This window comes from Sminthopsis crassicaudata, chromosome 1 (genome assembly GCF_048593235.1).
Source record: "Sminthopsis crassicaudata isolate SCR6 chromosome 1, ASM4859323v1, whole genome shotgun sequence".
Lineage (NCBI taxonomy): Eukaryota > Metazoa > Chordata > Mammalia > Dasyuromorphia > Dasyuridae > Sminthopsis > Sminthopsis crassicaudata.
The window spans coordinates 34609643-34627734 of NC_133617.1; the positions used below are offsets into that span (position 1 = coordinate 34609643).

Sequence of the window (18092 nt, forward strand, 5' to 3'; positions counted from 1 at the left end):
CAAAATAATGCACTATGTGCTGGGAATACAATTAGAGTGACCATACTCTAGTTGGTATGAAAGCTCAGAGAACTCACATTCTGTTTTGTCGTTGTTCAGTCAGTTGTGTCTGACTACTTTTTATGATCCTGTGAGTTATATTCTCCTTGAGATTTACTTGGCAGAGAAAATGGAATGCTTTACCATTTTCTTCTCCAATGGATTAAAGCAAACAGGTTAAGTGACTTGCCCAGAATCATATAGCTAGTGCATTGTCTGAGGCTAGATCTGAGCTATCTAACTGCCTCCTCCATATTCTAATAGCAGGAGACTCTTATCTATCCATTCATCCAAGCATCCAAGCATCCATGTGTCCATGTGTCCATGTATCTGACTGGCCTCCCTCCCTCCTTCCCTTCCTTCCTTCCTTCCTTCCTTCCTTCCTTCCTTCCTTCCTTCCTTCCTTCCTTCCTTCCTTCCTTCCTTCCTTCCTTCCTCCTTTCCTTCCTTCCTCCCTCCCTTCCTTCCTCCCTCCCTTCCTTCCTTTTGATTCTGATATTCTATCTATCTGATATCTATCTGATGCTATATTTGTTATTCTATATATACATATCTGATTCTGCTTATTATTAATTATGTGTATCTATCTGAGTCTATGTCTGTTCTTCTATCTTATCTATCTGAGCTTTGTTGTTGTTTATTGTTCTGTCTGATTCTATGTGACTATCTGATTCTGTATTTGTTATTAATTCTGTGCATCTATTTGAATTCTATATTTGTTATTATGTCTATCTGATTCTATGTTATTCTATCAGATTCTATGTTATTCATTCTCTGAATCTATTTGATTTCATGTTTTTTATTCTATTTTTGTTCTATCTGTCTGATTCTGTGTTATTCTATCTATCTGACGGTTATATTTATTCTATGTATCTATCTGATTCTATATTTGTTATTCTCTCTTTCTGACCCTCCATATATATATGTATATACATATATGTGCAGACATGTATATCTATTTCAGCTACAGGGAAGATGGTAAGGCTGGTGTAGAAAGAAGGTGGGCACCAGCCTCTTCTTTAGTGTCATTTCATTCAATAACACGATATTCATCTCTGATACTGAGCTGTTGTACAACTTTGCTGGTGAGAAGGTTCTTTTCTGAGTCTTCGGTAACTGCAGTTACTGAGGAGGCCCGTGCACAGACAGCTGCCTGACTGCACGCTCACAGCGATTGCCACCTTGGATGGTAGCTAGGCATGGGGTGGGTCTTTGTCTGGAAGCAGGGTCAGTGGCCAGCCCTGCTCTTCCTTGGGCTTCACCCGGGTCTGAGGATGAGCTGGCGTCAGGGGTGGGCTGGCCTGCTCATACTGCTTTCTCTCTTTCCTTTGGATTGGTCAGGTACTTCCAAGAAGCTTAGCAGAAACTTCTTGTTGTTTGTCCTTCCTTTTTTAAAAGGACCAGGACATCAGTGAGGGGATGCCCAGACCTGCAAGTGAGCTGGATTTACATGGGGGAGGATGGGCAAGATCACCTGCCTCACCTTCTCCTCAGAGCCATCTGAGTCCAGTGGCCAGAGAGAGATCAGGACCATGGACATGGCCCTGGACAAAATGGCTGCACTTAATCAGTGACTAAGTAAGAAATGAGGCAAAGAATGACTGTCAGTGGAAACTACAAGTCTTTTGAATGATGGAATTTTCCTTTGGTGCTTTTCAGTGATTACTGACTCACTGTTCAAGAAAGGCAGTGGAGATGTCAGTGCTATTGACCTTTACAAGTATCACTTTTTATTTTAGGTTTGGTAAATAACACAGGCATTGACTGGTACTTGCCGTGGCCACCTCAAGCCTTGTTTGCAGTTGCTGAATCATTTTTAGGTAAGTGTTACAATGAAGTTAAGTTTTAGCAAACCATAAGATAATTTGTTATTTATTCTTTTAACTTTGAATTCTTAGCAGTGATTTTTTTAAAATAAGAAGAAAATAAGATTTATTTACTTAGGGGCAGGTAGTAGAGAAGTGGATAGACTGCTAGGTCTCTATCTAGGAAGACTCAAGTTCCTGAGTTCAAATCTGACCTCAAATACTTAATATATGAACCTGAGACATTCTGGCCCCATGTTCAGTCCTCTGCCTGCCATGTTGTTCTGCCCTTAGCCCTCTTCCAGAATGATCTGATGCAGTTAATTCACAAATAAAACTACTGCAGAAAAGGACAGCAATTAGAGATACTAAGTGAATTGAGGTCACCTTAAGGTGAAGGGAAGTAAATGCCAGATAAAAATTGGATATGTAGCATTTGGCAATGACTCTCTTCATTGGTAAGAAAATCACAAGACTTAAGAGTTGAGATATCTTGAAATATCATGTAGTCTAATTTTATTTCAACTAATTTTTGTAAATTCATTTTTGTTAAGCTGATTACCAGTAAAAACATGCAGAATTGTGATATGGACGCTTATACTTCAAAATGTATACATTTTGTATATGTATACAAATGTTATATGAACAGCCCAATCTTTGAAGTATCAAAATTGTGATTGACCTTAAAGGTCAACATATAGATGTATAATAGGGATAAGTGGGAATCAATATATTACTTACAGTAACTTATACCCATAGAAGTATAAGAAATACAGCCAAAATCTGGTTATTTTTGATTGGAGAAGGGCCAGACCCTTTAGGGAGGACTCATGAGCAGTCATGACAACAAAATGGTGACACATGAGCAGCTGGGTGATGATTTATATCCCTGGAGGGGAGTGACCATTTCAACAACTGCCCAATTCTAGTGACATATTACACAAATTGCACATAACAGGTTTACGTTTTCGAGTACATTTATTAGCTTATCTTTGTCCCTTTATCCTTTTGTTGGTGAATTTAATAAATACTAGGGAGCTTTTCCCCTCCATCCTTTTATTTTAAAGTCTATTAGATCTGTAAGACAGTAAACAAAAGTATCATTTAAAAATAATTTTACCAATATCTTTTTTATCCTGTGAGAGGGGATCTGCTATATCTTTTTAGGGATTTCATTTCATGTTGGGAGAATCCTAAAGATTCTCTTTAGGTCTAAGATTTAGTGCTGAAGAAATATCAGGACCATCCTTATGTCAGAAAATCATCTAGGGCCCTGTCAAATTTCATTTACTTAGTTAGTGAGTGGTATTTTATGTTGCCAGTGCCTTTGCACATAAATCTAACATATAAACTAAAGTTTGAATTATAATTGATAGTATTCTGTCATTAAAATTTTTACCCCTGAGAAGACAGATTTCTCTCACTATAATAAGATAGAATTGTTACCCTCTACCCCAGAGGTGGGGAAGCTCCAGCAGACTGATTATGTAAGGCCTGCAAAAGCATTTGCATTAGCAACTGCAGGCAATGATGATTATAGAACCACTGCTTGAGTTCTAGAAGTTGATAATTGGGTATGGCCTTGGAATTATATAAATATCCAAGTGACCTCTGTCAGAAAAAAGTTTCCCCATCCATGCTCTTAATACTCTAGCCTAAGAAACAACATTGTTGCTCAGTCAGGTTTGAACTTAGGTTTTCTTAACTTCAGGCCTAGCACTTTAACCACTCTGCCATCCAGCTTTATCAGAAAGAGAACACTATCCACAGCTTCTATCAGGGGATTGCTCTCACATTTCTGCTCTTTTGCTTTAGCGGAGAATCCAATGATCCCAGTTGATTACACGGAAGATGTGGTAGGGCACATTGTTATGGTCCATGACTCTGTTGGCGAGTACAGCAAAAAATTCCTCCAAAAACTGAGGCGAAGCAACTATGTTACTCCCAAGAACTTCCTTGATTTTATCAACACTTATTCCAAGTTACTGGATGAAAAAACTCAGTACAACATAGGTAAGATTTATATGTGGAAGGGGGTTCTATCTGCTGATGCAGGTACGTAGGAAAGACACTTTACTGATGTCCTTCCTTTATTTTGGCAGCATGGGATTTCATCCCATCCCCCTGTCCATGACTGAACTATCTTTAGTGATGAGCAAAAACAGGAGCAAAAACTTCTACTTCAAACAGAAGTTTTGTAGAAGTGGTAGAGCTTTCCAGAGCAGGCAAATCTGTTTTCAGGAGAATTTCTAGTCTCTGCTGTGCTAGAAGAGTACTGGCAGACTTCTGTTTGCATTTTTGGTTCCTAGTTAGAGCTGTTGAGGTACTCTGAAACTTCCTGTTTATGTGATGATGTGGAAATTATGATGTTAAAATATTGCCAGCCATATTTTTGCTTTCTAAATGGTAGATGTTGGCCCTTGAAGCTTTTAATCTAGAATCAGAACAATCACCTTGGCCAATGGCGCCAAGGCTGCAGGATGCTGATTTGGATGGCATGGCGCATTACATGTTTCCATAAGGTCTAGAATTGCCAGTTGGTAGATGATGACTTTCCTGTCATGATTAGAAAAATCAGCATGAGACATTTAAATGAAGTCCTTTGAACTTTAAAATTTTTCTCTTGGTAACCATTTAATTGTGCTCTATTTAGCGCAGTGCAAACGTCTGGAAGGAGGACTGGATAAGCTGAAAGAAGCCACCATTCAGCTAGATGAACTGAATATAAAGCTTGCAGAGCAGAAGATTGTTCTTGCTGAGAAGTCAGCTGCCTGTGAGGCTTTGCTGGAGGAGATCTCAACAAACACAGCGATAGGCAAGTAACAGGTCAAGGTGTCCTTGGCAGGCAGGCAGAGAACCAGGGTGCCATCTTGCAGGGGGTACTTCTGGTGGGCCCTCTCTTCATTTTTTCTTTTCAATTCCTTCCTTTTGTATTTTTTCACTTAATAGCATTTTATTTTTTCCCAATTCTGTGTAAAAATAATTTAAAATATTCATTCTTATAATATTTTGATTTCCAAATTTTTCTCTCTCCCACTGTTTTTCTTCTTTCCCCAAGAAAGCAAGCAATCTGATATAGGTTACACAAGTACACTCATTTTAAACATTTCCATATTATGCGTGTTGTGAAAGAAGGATCAGTAAAAGGGGAAAATCACAAGAAGGAAAAAATAAAAACAAATTTTTAAAAAGTGAAAATAGGATGCTTCAATCTGCATTTAGTCTCCATAGTACTTTCTCTGGATACAGATGGCATTTTCCATCACAAGTCTTTTGGAGTTGTCTTGGCTTACTCTATTGATGAAAAGGGCTAAGTCTATCATAGTTGATCAAGTAACAGTATTGCTGTTACTTTGTGCAATGTTCTGGTTCTACTCACTTCACTCAGCTTCAGTTCTTGTAAGACCAGGTTTTTCTGGAATCGGCCTGCTCATCATTTTTTATAGAACAATAATATTGCTTTACATTCATACACCACAACTTGTTCAGCCATTCCCCAATGATAGGCATCCCCTCAATGTCCAATGCTTTGCTACCACAAAAATCTGCTCTCTTTCTGAGTGAATTAATGAATATTGGGTCACTGTTGTCAAAGGAGATCATTCATTTAGGGCAAAATGAGCCTAGAAAGGCCATCTGATCTAAGGTCCAGAGCCTTGCTTAAGATGTCATACAGCTTAGTAAAAAGTGAGAGAACTGAGATGTGTATTTCCCTTCAAATGCAGTGTGCTTCCCCCTGGGCCATGGTTAGACATGGAGACTTTACCAGAAACTGGTCTAGCCATGGGGATTTGCTCTAGTCTCAAGTTCCTGCTCTCAAAGGACCTATTCCAGAAGAACTCTCTTCACTTTCTGATTTTGGGATTACTTGTTCTTCTTTCTTGTTGGAGCACTTACTCTGTCCCTTTTTCTAAATCCTCTCTACCTTTCCAGCTTTCTTTGCATGGAGCCAGAGGTTGGCCAACTGTCAACTCTTGATTGCACTCATATGTCATTGATCTCCAGAACTCTGTCTTTGGTCCTGTTCTCTTACCTGATCTTCCTAACATCTCAGATTTCTTGTCTACTGTTTCAGTCCAGATCATCATGGACTCCTTCAGTTTTGCTTACTGAAACAGTGACTACACACATTGTTCTTCCCCCCTATTTCTTCTTTCTCTTGTCTATTTTATACAGTCTTTCTGAAATCATTGTTTTCAGAAGCTGTTCTCAAGATGTTACTATCTTATAGAGGTTCCTCATTGATCAATATATTAACTTTGGATTCTTCTGCTCACTTGGGAAGAGCTGCTATCATTGGCTACTTCCTCCCTCCCCCTCATGGCCATTCCATGACCTTACCAGCCTAATTTCTGGTTATTCAGCTAATGTGTTCTTCCCTGTACTCATACAGATCTATTTATTAGCTTTGACACATTGACAATTCTTCCATCTCCTTTTTGTGTTTGCATGTGCCTGTCAGTACCCTTCCCCTGATAGTCAAATCAAGTCAACAAGACACTTGAGTCCATTATCCAATCATCAACTGAAAAATCAATCTTCTTCAAATGAAAACTATGAGCTAACAATGAAACAATGAGCTACGTTATGCAGGGTTACCCAAGATGGACAGGTCATAGCGGGGAGTCCTGAAAAAAGGTGATATGCTAGAGAAGGAAATACAAACTGCTCCAGTATCTTTGCCAAGAAAATTCCATGAATGGAAGAAAATGATAAAAGAGAGTACACCAGAAAATGAGCACCTCAGGTTGGAAAGTGTCCAATGTGATAGTGGGGAAGAAGGGAGCAACTACAAGTAGATCCAGAAAGAATGAAGCAGCTGGACCAAGGCTGAAAGGGACCTTGCTGTGGATAAAAAGGAAAGTCTAATGCTGTATAAGTTAACATTGCATAGGAACTCAGAAAGGAAGATCTGTGAACCAATGTAAGCTGAATGTGGTCAGTCAAGAGATGGAAAGATTAACATTGACATCTTGGGTTTAGTGAACTTAAATGCATGGGAATGGATGAATGTAATTCAGGGGATCATTACATATACCACTACAAGCAAGAATCCCTCAGAAGTAATGGAGTAGACTTCATACTCAATAAAATAAGTACTAGGGTATAATTTCAAAAGGGACTGAATGATATCTGTTCTAATTCAAAGCACACCATTCAACATCACAGTAATATAAGTCTATGCTGCAACCACTGATGCTGAAGAGGCTGAAGTTAATCAGTTTTTTTATAAAAACCAACATGTTTTAGAAATAAACATAAAAAAGATTATCATAAGAGACTGGAATACTAAAGTAAGAAATCAAAAGATAATTGGAACAACAGGGAAGTTTGGCTCTGGAATACAAAATAAAACATGGCAGAGATTCATAGAATTTTGTTAATTTTGCTGGCCATAATAAACACTCTTTTCAACAACCCAAATGATGACTCTACACATGGACATCGCCGATGGTGAATATCAAAATCAAAATTGATTATGTGCTTTCTAGCCAAAGGTAGAGAAGTTTTGAGCAGTCATTTAAAATAAGAACTGAGTTGACTGTGGCTCAGATCCTAAGATTCTTATTGAAAAATTCAGACTTAAGTTGAAGAAGCTAGAGAAAACCATTACATGTGAATTAAATAATATCCCTTATGAATATATGAAGTGGAAGTGATGTACAGATTTAAGGGATTTATCTGGTAATAGAGACTGAAGAAATATAGATAGAGAGTTCAAAATATTGTATAGGAAGCAGCAACAAAAAATATTCCAAAGGAAAAAAAAAGAGCAAGAAAGCAAAATGGCTGTCTGATCAGACTTTACAAATAGCTGAGGAAAGAAGGAAAGCAAAAGGGCAAGATAGACCTAAATTAATGCAAAATTATAGAGAATACCAAGGAAAGATAAAAAGATTTTCTTAAATAAGCAATGCAAAGAAATAGAAGAGAGCAATGGGAAAAACAAGACCTTTTCAAGAAAATTTGAGATATCAAGGAATGTTTCATGTAAAAATGAGCAGAAAAGACTAAGAAGAGGTGGCAAGAATACACAGAAAAACTGTACAAGGAATATCTTAATATCACCAATAGCCATGATAATATAGTTACTGAGACATCTTGGAGAATGAAGTTGAGTGGGCCATAGGAAACATTGCTAACAATAAGATTAGTGGATTTGATAGCATTCCAAGTTAGCTATTTAAAATCCTAAAAGATGATGCTATCCTAATCCTAAAAGATTCTGCAATCAATATGCCAGCAAATTTGGAGAAAACAGCAGTGGCTCCTGGAGGGGAAAAGATCAGCTTACACCCCAGTCCTAAAAAAGTACAATGCCAAGGAATGTTCAAATTACCCGACAAAGGCACTTGCCCACAAGATCATGCTTAAGATTTGCAAGCTGTGATTGTTATCATTTTTAGTCTTGTCTGACTCTTTATGATCCCATTTGGGGTTTTCTTGGCAAACATACTAAAGAGGTTTGCCCTTTCCTTTTCCAGTTCATTTTACAAATGAGAAAATCAATATGAAAAGGATTAAGTGACTTGACCACATTCATATAGCTAGGAAGTATCTGAGACCAGATTTGAATTTGGGATCTTCTTAACTCTAGGTCTAGCATTTCTTTCTTTCTTTCTTTCTTTCTTTCTTTCTTTCTTTCTTTCTTTCTTTCTTTCTTTCTTTCTTTCTTTCTTTCTTTCTTTCTTTCTTTCTTTCTTTCTTTCTTTCTTTCTTTCTTTCTTTCTTTCTTCCTTTCTTCCTTTCTTCCTTTCTTCCTTTCTTCCTTTCTTCCTTTCTTTCTTCCTTCCTTCCTTCCTTCCTTCCTTCCTTCCTTCCTTCCTTCCTTCCTTCCTTCCTTCCTTCCTTCCTTCCTTCCTTCCTTCCTTCCTTCCTTCCTTCCTTCCTTCTTTCCCACAAGGCAATTGGAGTTAAGTGACTTGCCTAGGGTCATACAAGTGATAAATGTATTTGAACTCAGATCCTTCTGACTTCAGGCTCAGTGCTGTATCTATCCACTGTGCATCTAATTGCCCTAGACAAGCCAGTTTTCAAAGAGGCAGAAGAACTGGAGAACAAATTGCCAACATTCACTAGATTAGGGAGAAAGTTCTAGAAAAACATCTACTTCTGTTTCATTGACTACACTCAAGCCTTAGACTGTGTGGATCACAACAAAGTGTGTTAAGTTCTCAAAGAGATGGGAATACCAGATCATCTTACTCTTTTCCTGAGGAACCTGTATGAAAGTCTAGGAACAATAATTAGAACTGAACATGGAGCATGGAACAATTAATTGATATAAGTTTGGAATAGGATAAGTCTGTATATTGTCAACTTATTTATTTAACTTTTATGCAGCATAATTCATCATGCAAAATAGATGAATCAAAAGCTGGAATTAAGGTTGTTGGGAGAAATATAAAAAGTCTCAGATATGTAGGTGCTACCACTCTGATGGCAGAAAATGAAGAACTAAAAAACCTTTAGGAGGGTGAAAGAAGAGGTAGTAAAAGCTGACTTGAAGCTTAACATCAGAAAAACTGAGATCTTGGCAATTGGTCCCATCATTTCCTGGCAAGTAAAGGGAGAAGAATTGAAAGATTTTAGTGTCAGATTTTATATTCTTGGGCTCAAAGTCACTGCAGATGGTGACTACAGTCATGAAATTTAAAGATGCTTGCTCCAAGGAAGGAAAGCTATGACAAATCTGGACAGAATATTAAAAAGCAGAGAAATCACCTTGCTGACAAGGATCTATATAGTCCAAATTATAGATATATTTTCCAGTAGCAATGTATACTTGTGAGACTTAGACTACAAGGAAAGCCAAGCACTGCAGAATTGACGCTTTCAGATTGTGCTGGAGAAGACTTGAGAGTCCCTTTCTTGCTAGATCATTTTTACAACAGTTGTTCAACCTTCACTGAACTGTTCGACACACTGTCTCCCGGACATGCCTCTGACATTTCCTCCTTCCTGCCTTTGCTTATGAGGACATGTAGTGTGGCAGAAAAAGGGCAGTTTTGTTGTCGCTCTGGGCAAATCACCTTTCTGAGCCTCAATTTCCTTATCTGTAAAATGGCAGTAATAACACTTGTATTACTTACCTCATGAGGTTACAGGACCTCAGGGCTGGAGGAGTCTCAAAGGCTATCTGTTTTAGCCTCTCTAGCTTCTGAAAAGTTCTCATTCTTAGGAAGTTCTTCTGATGTGAAGTCAAAATATGTCTTTTTTAATATGCCACTTTCACCCATGTTTCTGCTCCTCTCCTCTGAGGAAGAGTCTCATCCATTTTCAACAAGACCTCTCTTCCTACTCTATTCTCCAGGCTTAGCATCTTTGGTTCCTTTAGACATTCCCTGAATGAGTCTCATGAACCACGCCCTTCTCTCTCCTGGTGGCCATTTCTGGTCGCCCAAAGGAATGATTTGCCACTGTCCTGGTAGGAGACACCGGCGGATGTCTGGACAACTGGGATTCCCCTCACACAGCTGTACCACAACACCGGGCCAGGCTAATGTGCTTTTTCTTGGAATCCTTTTCTCTTTCCTCTTTTTGCCCCAACATTGTGACTTCATCTACCCAGAGGACACAAATGCTGCTTTGTTTCCTCCTTTGATCTCTAATGCTCTCAGCCAGACTTCTCCCATATGGCCATAGGAGCATAGACTTAGAACTGGAACAGGGCTTTAGAGCCATGAGTCCTCCTTATTTACAGTGAAGAAACTAAGGTCTTGAGAGTTTTAAGTGACAGGATCATGCAGCTAAGAGTGTCTAGGTGAGATTCAGGTCCTTCCTACTACCTGCTGCTACTGATGATAAAGCTAAATCTGAAGGGAAGGCAGCAGTAGGAGCCTGGGTATAAGAAAAGGAGGCAAGTGGGAGAGTGGGGAATTTAAATCAACTAGCAGGCAGAAGAGGTAGTGTCTGTGGGATGGCCTAAAGCTGCTCCCCAGCCAAGGGGCCAAATGAGAGAAAGATGGTGAGAGGGAAGTGGGTTGAGAGAAAGGGAGGAGAGAGAACCAGAGGAAGTGTGAGGATGCCGGGTCTGAGAGCTCAGGTTCCTCCAGGCTGTCCCAGAAGAGCATTTCTCTTTTTGTTAAATAAAGCCAAGTCAATCCTGTGTGTTTGCATCAGTTGAGACATTGCACTTTCCCACCTCATCCTGCAGCGGAGGAGAAGAAGAAACTTGCTGAAGAGAAGGCCATAGAGATAGAGGAACAGAATAAGATCATCGCCGTGGAAAAAGCTGAGGCTGAGACGGCCCTGGAGGAAGCCATGCCCATCTTAGAAGCGGCCAAGCTGGAGCTGCAGAAGCTGGACAAATCTGACGTCACAGAGATCAGGTAATGGCTTGTGGAAGGGCGGTGTGGTAGGGACTGAGTCAGGAGGGTTTGGGGGCAAGGCCTGTCTCCAGCCCTACTCGCTGAGCCATCCCTTGGACTCTGAGGGCACCAAGGGATGTCCCACAGACTCCCCAAGTGGCAGAGAAGGTATAAGGTTGGTCTGGTTTGGTGAAGGGGGTTTTCCCCATTGTGAGAATCCCTGACTTCCTCAATGGCTTCTCCATGTGGCCTTTCCTGATCCTCTACTCATCTGCATGTGCCCTCCTCCTAGAATCATCTTGTTCCTGTTTTGTATGTGCCTATACATATACACATGTTCTCCCTTTGATGAAAACAAGCATTTATTAAGCACTATTTATATACCAGCCCTTTGCTAAGTGCTTAATCCCACTGGATCCTTACAACAATCCTGTGAGGCAGGTGCTATCATTATCCCCCTTTACAGATGAGGAAACTGAAGCAATCATTACTTAAGTGGGTTGCCCAGTGTCACTCCACCAGTAAATCTCTGAGGCTGGATTTAAACTCTGGTCTCTCTGACTAAATCTGTGACATCTGTCACTGTGTCCCAAGCACCTCGAGGCAGTACCTGGCATAAGAATGAATGAATGAAAATGCATTTGTTACCACTTCTCATGTACCAGTTGCTGGGGATACAAATAAAGAGAGATTGTTCTTGTATCAAGGGGCCTGCCCTCTGATTAGGGGAAATGGCATCTATTGGTGGATGCAGCTGCAGGGTAAACACCAGATGCTTAATAAAGGCTACTGGCAGATTGGCTGATGGAAATCTATGGCTAGGTTCAGAATAACCAAAATAAACATTACACACTAGTAGGTGAAATGGGATCCATATATGCTTTTCTTCCTCTCTGTGACAAATGGGCCCATAATTCTAGTCATTCTAATTGTGGCTTCCAACTGATGTTCATGCTAGCCTTCCAAAAGTCACTAGGTGGAGGGAGCCTGTCCAGATGGGTCTTCCCCCTGGGGTGAAGAAGGGGCCCTTGCTCTGCACTGTCTGCCCACCCCCCACCATTCTCCAGGGGACTCTGGAAGCTGCATCTCATACCATTAGTGAAATTCAAACAATGGATATTTTCCTGGAGTCTTTGTTCCTTCTGTTCTGATTTATTGCTGACTCTTCTTCCTTCTGACTCATGCACGCAGGAGTCTTTCCAAGGTGTTATCATTTGTATGACTTTGCATCTTTAATCATAGCAATTCAGTTAAATTCAGCAGGCTTTTTATTAAACCTCTTCTATAATTGGGGCAGCTAAGTGGTGCAGTAGAGAGAGCTCCAGGCCTGAAATCATGAAACTTCATCTCCCTGAGTTCAAATCTAGTCTTAGATGCTTACTAGCTGTGTGACCCTGGGCAAGTCACTTGACGCTGTTTGCCTCAGTTTCCTCATCTGTAAAATGAGCTAGAGAAGGAAATGGCCAACTACTCTGTCAAGTGGTTTCTCTGCCAAGACGATCCCAAATGGGGTCATGAAGAATCAGACATGAATAAAATGATTTAACACATAATCTGCGACACTATAGAAAGTACTGGGAAAGTCATTTCAAGCAGGAGTGGGGGCTGGGGGGAATCAGGAAAAGCCTCCAATACAAGATGGCCCCCAAACAATGTCTTGAAGGAGGCTAGGGAGTGTAGGAGCTGGAAGAGAGGAAGGGGATCAGCCTGAGCAAAGGTAAACACTTTTCTTAGATGAGAGACCTGGAGTCTGGGAGGGACCTTAGAGGTCACCTCATTCAATTCCTTCATCTTTCAGAAAGAAAGCTATGGCAGTGAGTCAGTGTCACCGAAGGACTCTGAATCCCATGTTCTTTCTGCTGTCCCTCACTGCCTCCTTTCACATACTCATTACCCAAGCTGGCTTTATTCATTCTGATTTTGATGCTGGTGCTATATCTGATGACGCTTTTTTTCCCTCACTTGAAACGATTTCAGGAGAAGATGATGTCATGTTGTCTTGATTTTTGGAGGTGTCTGTCTTCTCCTTGAAGGCAAATAACCTTGGATTTTTATTAAAAGATAATTTGATTTAGGATGGTGCTGTTTCTCTGTCCAGAAAACAGAACATTCATCTGGAGATGTTACTGCTGGTAGCAAGAGACAGTCTTTTCCCAGGGGAATTATTCCTTTGCTAATTCCCTGTTGTCCTCATTGCTGGGCTGAGAAGTAAAGGTTGTCCAGGTTGTTTCTCAGCAGGAAAGCTTTGCTTTGCTCTGGGATTAACCCAGGTAAATAGAATTTGGGTTAGTCAGAGGGAAGAACACTCCACAGAAATAAGCACATCCCTCCCATCTAACACCTTTGCCAAGTTAAGTCCCTTCCCACCTCCAAATTAGTATTCCCTTTAACTCATTTCCATGGCCTTGGTTTAATTCGGCAGTGTGCCAGATATCCTTCTCATAGACTTGGGTCCCGAGTGGTCCCGATATCTGCCCTGGGGATGATGGCCTGGTGCCTTTCCTCTTTGAGGAAAATTGCTTTTTGGAGTCATTGGTTTAGATTCCCTATTTTTCCACCTCTGGGCTTTCTGCCATTTTGATCAATGAGAAGAAAAAGTGCTCTTTCCTGCCTTCATTTCTGGACTTGCACTTTGGGATCTGTGAGTATCATATTTGGATGAAAGAGCAAGCCTTCATGGTGCACATGGAAAAGAGCCTCTTTACATGGCCTTGTAGATGGCTCTGGAAAAGTGGAAAAAGCAGTGACTTCTCAGGCAGGGGGACTAAGTTCAAATCTTGTCTCCGATTCTTTACTACCAATACTGACTTTGGCCAGGTCACTTACTCTCAGTTAAATACTGCAGGCCTTACCCTGTTCCTCTGCAAAAAGAGAGGGTTGAATTCTGGAGAAGAGCAGGACTGGCAGAGTTATTCAGGCACTATTATCCTCATTTACAAATATGGAAACTGAGGCTCACATAGATTACATAACTTAGCCATGGTTGCACATTTGGAAAGCATCCAAGCTGGAATTCCAACATAGAAGTCTCCTGATCCTCAGGTCCAAGCTCTGCTACCACTGAACTCAATGTGGGACTTCCCACCCCTAACATCAGTGTCTTTGAATACTTACCTTGAGCCCATCTTGATTTTTATTTTATTTTATTTCTCATCTCAGTTTTTATCTTGTGGTTCTGTGTTTGATTGATTGATTTGGACTTTTTCCCCCTAGGTCTTTTGCTAAACCTCCTAAACAAGTGCAAACTGTTTGTGAATGTATTTTGATCATCAAGGGCTACAAGGAACTCAACTGGAAGGCAGCCAAGGGCATGATGTCTGACCCAAACTTCCTAAGGTCTCTCATGGACATGGATTTTGATTCAATTACCCAGAGTCAAGTCAAAAACATACGAGGCAAGTGCTGAGCACTAGAACAGAAATCTCATGTAGGCAGACATTGTTCCAACTTTCTTTCTGGACTTTTCTTTGTTCCAGTCTAGATAAAACCATGGAATTTGGGGTTTGTTTGATCTCTTAGGAAAGAGATACTGCTGGGAGAAATACATAATCCATGACTGAGACAAAAAAAAGTAATTTTCCATTTACAGGGTCCATAGTTTTGGATTCAGCAAAGGGATTTGAGACTCTTTAAGAAACTAAATTCTTTTTCTCATTGTAAGTGATATATACAAAATCTGCATGTTGCCCTAAGTTTCACCTGGCAGGACACAGCCTTTTTACTTGGCACTTCACTTATGATCTGTTAAAAAATGGATGGTGAGTATAAGTGTCTCAAGTTATCAATTACCAGTCAACTCTTTGGTGCTTTGATTCCTGAGGACCTAAACATCCTTCAGGCCTGAATTCTGAAAGAAAAGGCATGATTCCTCTTAGGGACCAACTTTCCTACGTTTCTATCTATCTATCTATCTATCTATCTATCTATCTATCTATCTATCTATCTATCCATCTATATTTATATCATCTGTACCTATACCTACATCTTTACCTATATCTATGCTTATTTTTATATCTATACCTATGCCTATATAAATATATCTTTATATTTATGTCATCAATATCATATTCAATATTTCTTTTTTTCCCCTGAGGTAATTGGGGTTAAGTGACTTACCCAGGATCACACAGCCAGGAAGTATTAAGTGTCTGAGGCTGGATTTGAACTCATGTCCTCCTCACTCCAAGGCTGACACTCTATCCACTTGTGCTATCTAGCTGTCCCCCATAGTCAAGATTTCTGAGGAAAGCAATTATAATTATGTAACTATAACTATTTATCCTGATGTTTTTAAGTTCATAGAAGCCTACATTATAGATTTAGAACTGGAAGGGACCCAGGAGAGCAGCTCATTTTGCCCTTTCACTTCACAGAGAGGGAAAATAAGACTCAGAGAGGGTTCATTGACTTTCCTCCAGGTGGCTTATCCAGCGAGGAGGCAACAGAACCAAAATTTGAGCCACTGTCTTTTGATCTAGGACTCCTATTCTAGTGTATTTGTCCTGGTGCCAGGATGTCCTCCTCCAATTCTTGTGTCATTTTGATGTTAGTTTTGCCTTCTCACAATAAACTCTCCCTTAATGTTAGTTGTTTTTATTTATATGATAAAATCACCATAGGGGTCCTAAAACCATAGCTTTGTGATGATTTTATCTGAGGACCCTCTCCCATTAACAGAAAGCTCAGATGACAGTAGTAGCAAGTGAGGGGTCTCAGGAACTTTGATGATCCCATTACAAATCTGGGCCATAGGTCTCATGCCTGCCAGCAATGGCAGATGTAATACAGACATGGGATGGCAGAGATTCAGAAGCATATACAGACACAGCCTCTCAACACAGACCTGGAAAGTCTAATAGGAAGAAGGGACTTTGGGGAAGGTTCATGTTCATTTTCCTTTGTTTCTTGAGAAAATTTGCTCATATGCAAGAGGTCAGTTATGAAAAACAGATGTCTGAGGCTCTCTGATGTAAGACAATTGCATCTATATTTTATGGACCTATTAACTAATGAATAATTAGTTAGAAGTACTTAATTCGCCCCAAAGCGTCTCATTTTTCTCATTTTCTCAAACTGTATATTCCATAGATTTTTTCCCCCCGGAAGCTGGGGTTAAGTGACTTGCCCAGGGTCACACAATTAGGAAATGTTAAGTGTCTGAGACCAGATTTGAACTCGGGTCCTCCTGAATTCAGGGCTGGTGCTCTATCCACTGTGCCACCTAGCTGCCCCTATTCCATAGATTTCAAAACACATCCAAAACAGAATTCATTATCTTCCCTCTTGCACCGTACCCTTTCCTCTTCTGAATTTCCATGCTTCTGTCCAGGTCATCGCCTTTCTCCTAGTCTCTCAGACCTACAACCTAGGAGTCATCCTGGACTCTTCACTGTCTCTCACTTGGTTATATTCAAACTGTGACCAAGACCTGTTGATTTCACCTCTACTGTGCCTCCTATCCATTTCATATCCTGAGCATCTCTTTATCCAATCAACCTCCACAGTATCTCTTGTCCATTTCACCTCCACAGCATCTCTTGTCCATTTCATCTCCACAGCATCTTTTGTCTATTTTACTTCCACAGCATCTCTTGTCCATCTCACCACTATAGCATCTCTTGAATATGCTCCCTTGTGAATCCTCTGATACTGTCCCATGCTATTAAGCCCCCACAACCCTCAAGCCTAGATCATTGCAATGGTTACCAGAGGATCTGCCTACTTCCATTCTCTGTTTGATTCAGTCTATTCTTCACTCAGTCATGAAATTGATCTTCCCAAAATGAAATCTGACTATGTCATCCCTCCATGTTCCTTCCTACTCAACAAACCTCAGTGGCTCCCTATTATCTTCAGGCTCAAATAAAAATGTTCTGTTCAACATTTAAAGCTATTCATCACCTGAATCCCTCCCATCTTTCCAATCTTCTTACTTTCCTCATCTCCATATATTCTGCTCCCCTGCTGTTCCTCACACAAACTCTAGACATTTTCACTGGCTATGTCTAATACCTGGAATGCTTTCCTTCTCTTGTCTCTCTCCCAGCTTCCCTGATGTCCTTCAAACCCCACCTAAAATCTCACCCTTTGCCAGAAGACTTTCCCAGGCTTCTTAATCTTTTTGCTTTCTTCCTAACATTTATTTCCATTTTATCCTACATATATTGGGTTTGTATATTGTGCTTGTATATTGTTAACCTGTTGTCCCCCTCCCACTACACTGTGAGATTCTTGAGAGCAAGACTGGTTTTTGACCCTTTTTTGTAACCCCAGGAATTAACCCAGTGTCTGACACATAGTAGGAACTTAATTAACTCTTATTGACTGAACCACTGATTGAAAATTTTAATGTTTTATCATAAGGACTCTTAAAGAATCTCAATACAACAATGGAAGAAATGGAGGCTGTAAGCAAAGCTGGATTGGGCATGCTGAAGTTTGTTGAAGCTGTGATGGGTTACTGTGATGTTTTTAAAGAAATCAAGCCCAAAAGAGAGAAGGTACTGTTTATGAATCCTACATACACAGTGACAGGGCTGTGTCCAGTCTGGGGCTAATCGGCATCTCATGTATTCATAGCCCTTCTGTATTGATCTGAGTTAGAAATCCCTTCTTGCACTTTCCTGTATATTCTGGCCCTGAAACCTACATATTTTTAGATGAATTAGGGAATGGGAAGAATTCTCCAAAGGTTTTGTCAAATTTTGTATATGAGGAGGATGAAAAAAATTTAAAAGTTTAAAAGTTTTAAAAGTGCTTCATTTAAGCAAGCTAAAATATAATTGGGAAAACCAAGAATGAAGAGGATCATTATATGTTTAGTCTGCTAATTGTTCCCATTGATTAAAAAGCAAAGAAGCAACTCAGTAGTCCCACTCTGGTCTTTAAATGCCTTCTTCTGTACTTCTAACTTGAATCCATATCTTAATGCTGGAAA

The 18092-nt window shown here is 40.1% G+C and overlaps 1 protein-coding gene across 1 annotated transcript in view; it reads left to right on the top strand.

Moving 5' to 3' along the window:
- Positions 1-18092, top strand: part of DNAH10 (dynein axonemal heavy chain 10) — a 154198-nt gene that overhangs the window by 112398 nt on the left and 23708 nt on the right. The window contains 6 exon segments of the mRNA XM_074299213.1: positions 1779-1859; positions 3660-3857; positions 4498-4659; positions 11002-11176; positions 14369-14550; positions 17519-17655. Coding sequence (XP_074155314.1) covers positions 1779-1859; positions 3660-3857; positions 4498-4659; positions 11002-11176; positions 14369-14550; positions 17519-17655 — 935 coding nt within the window.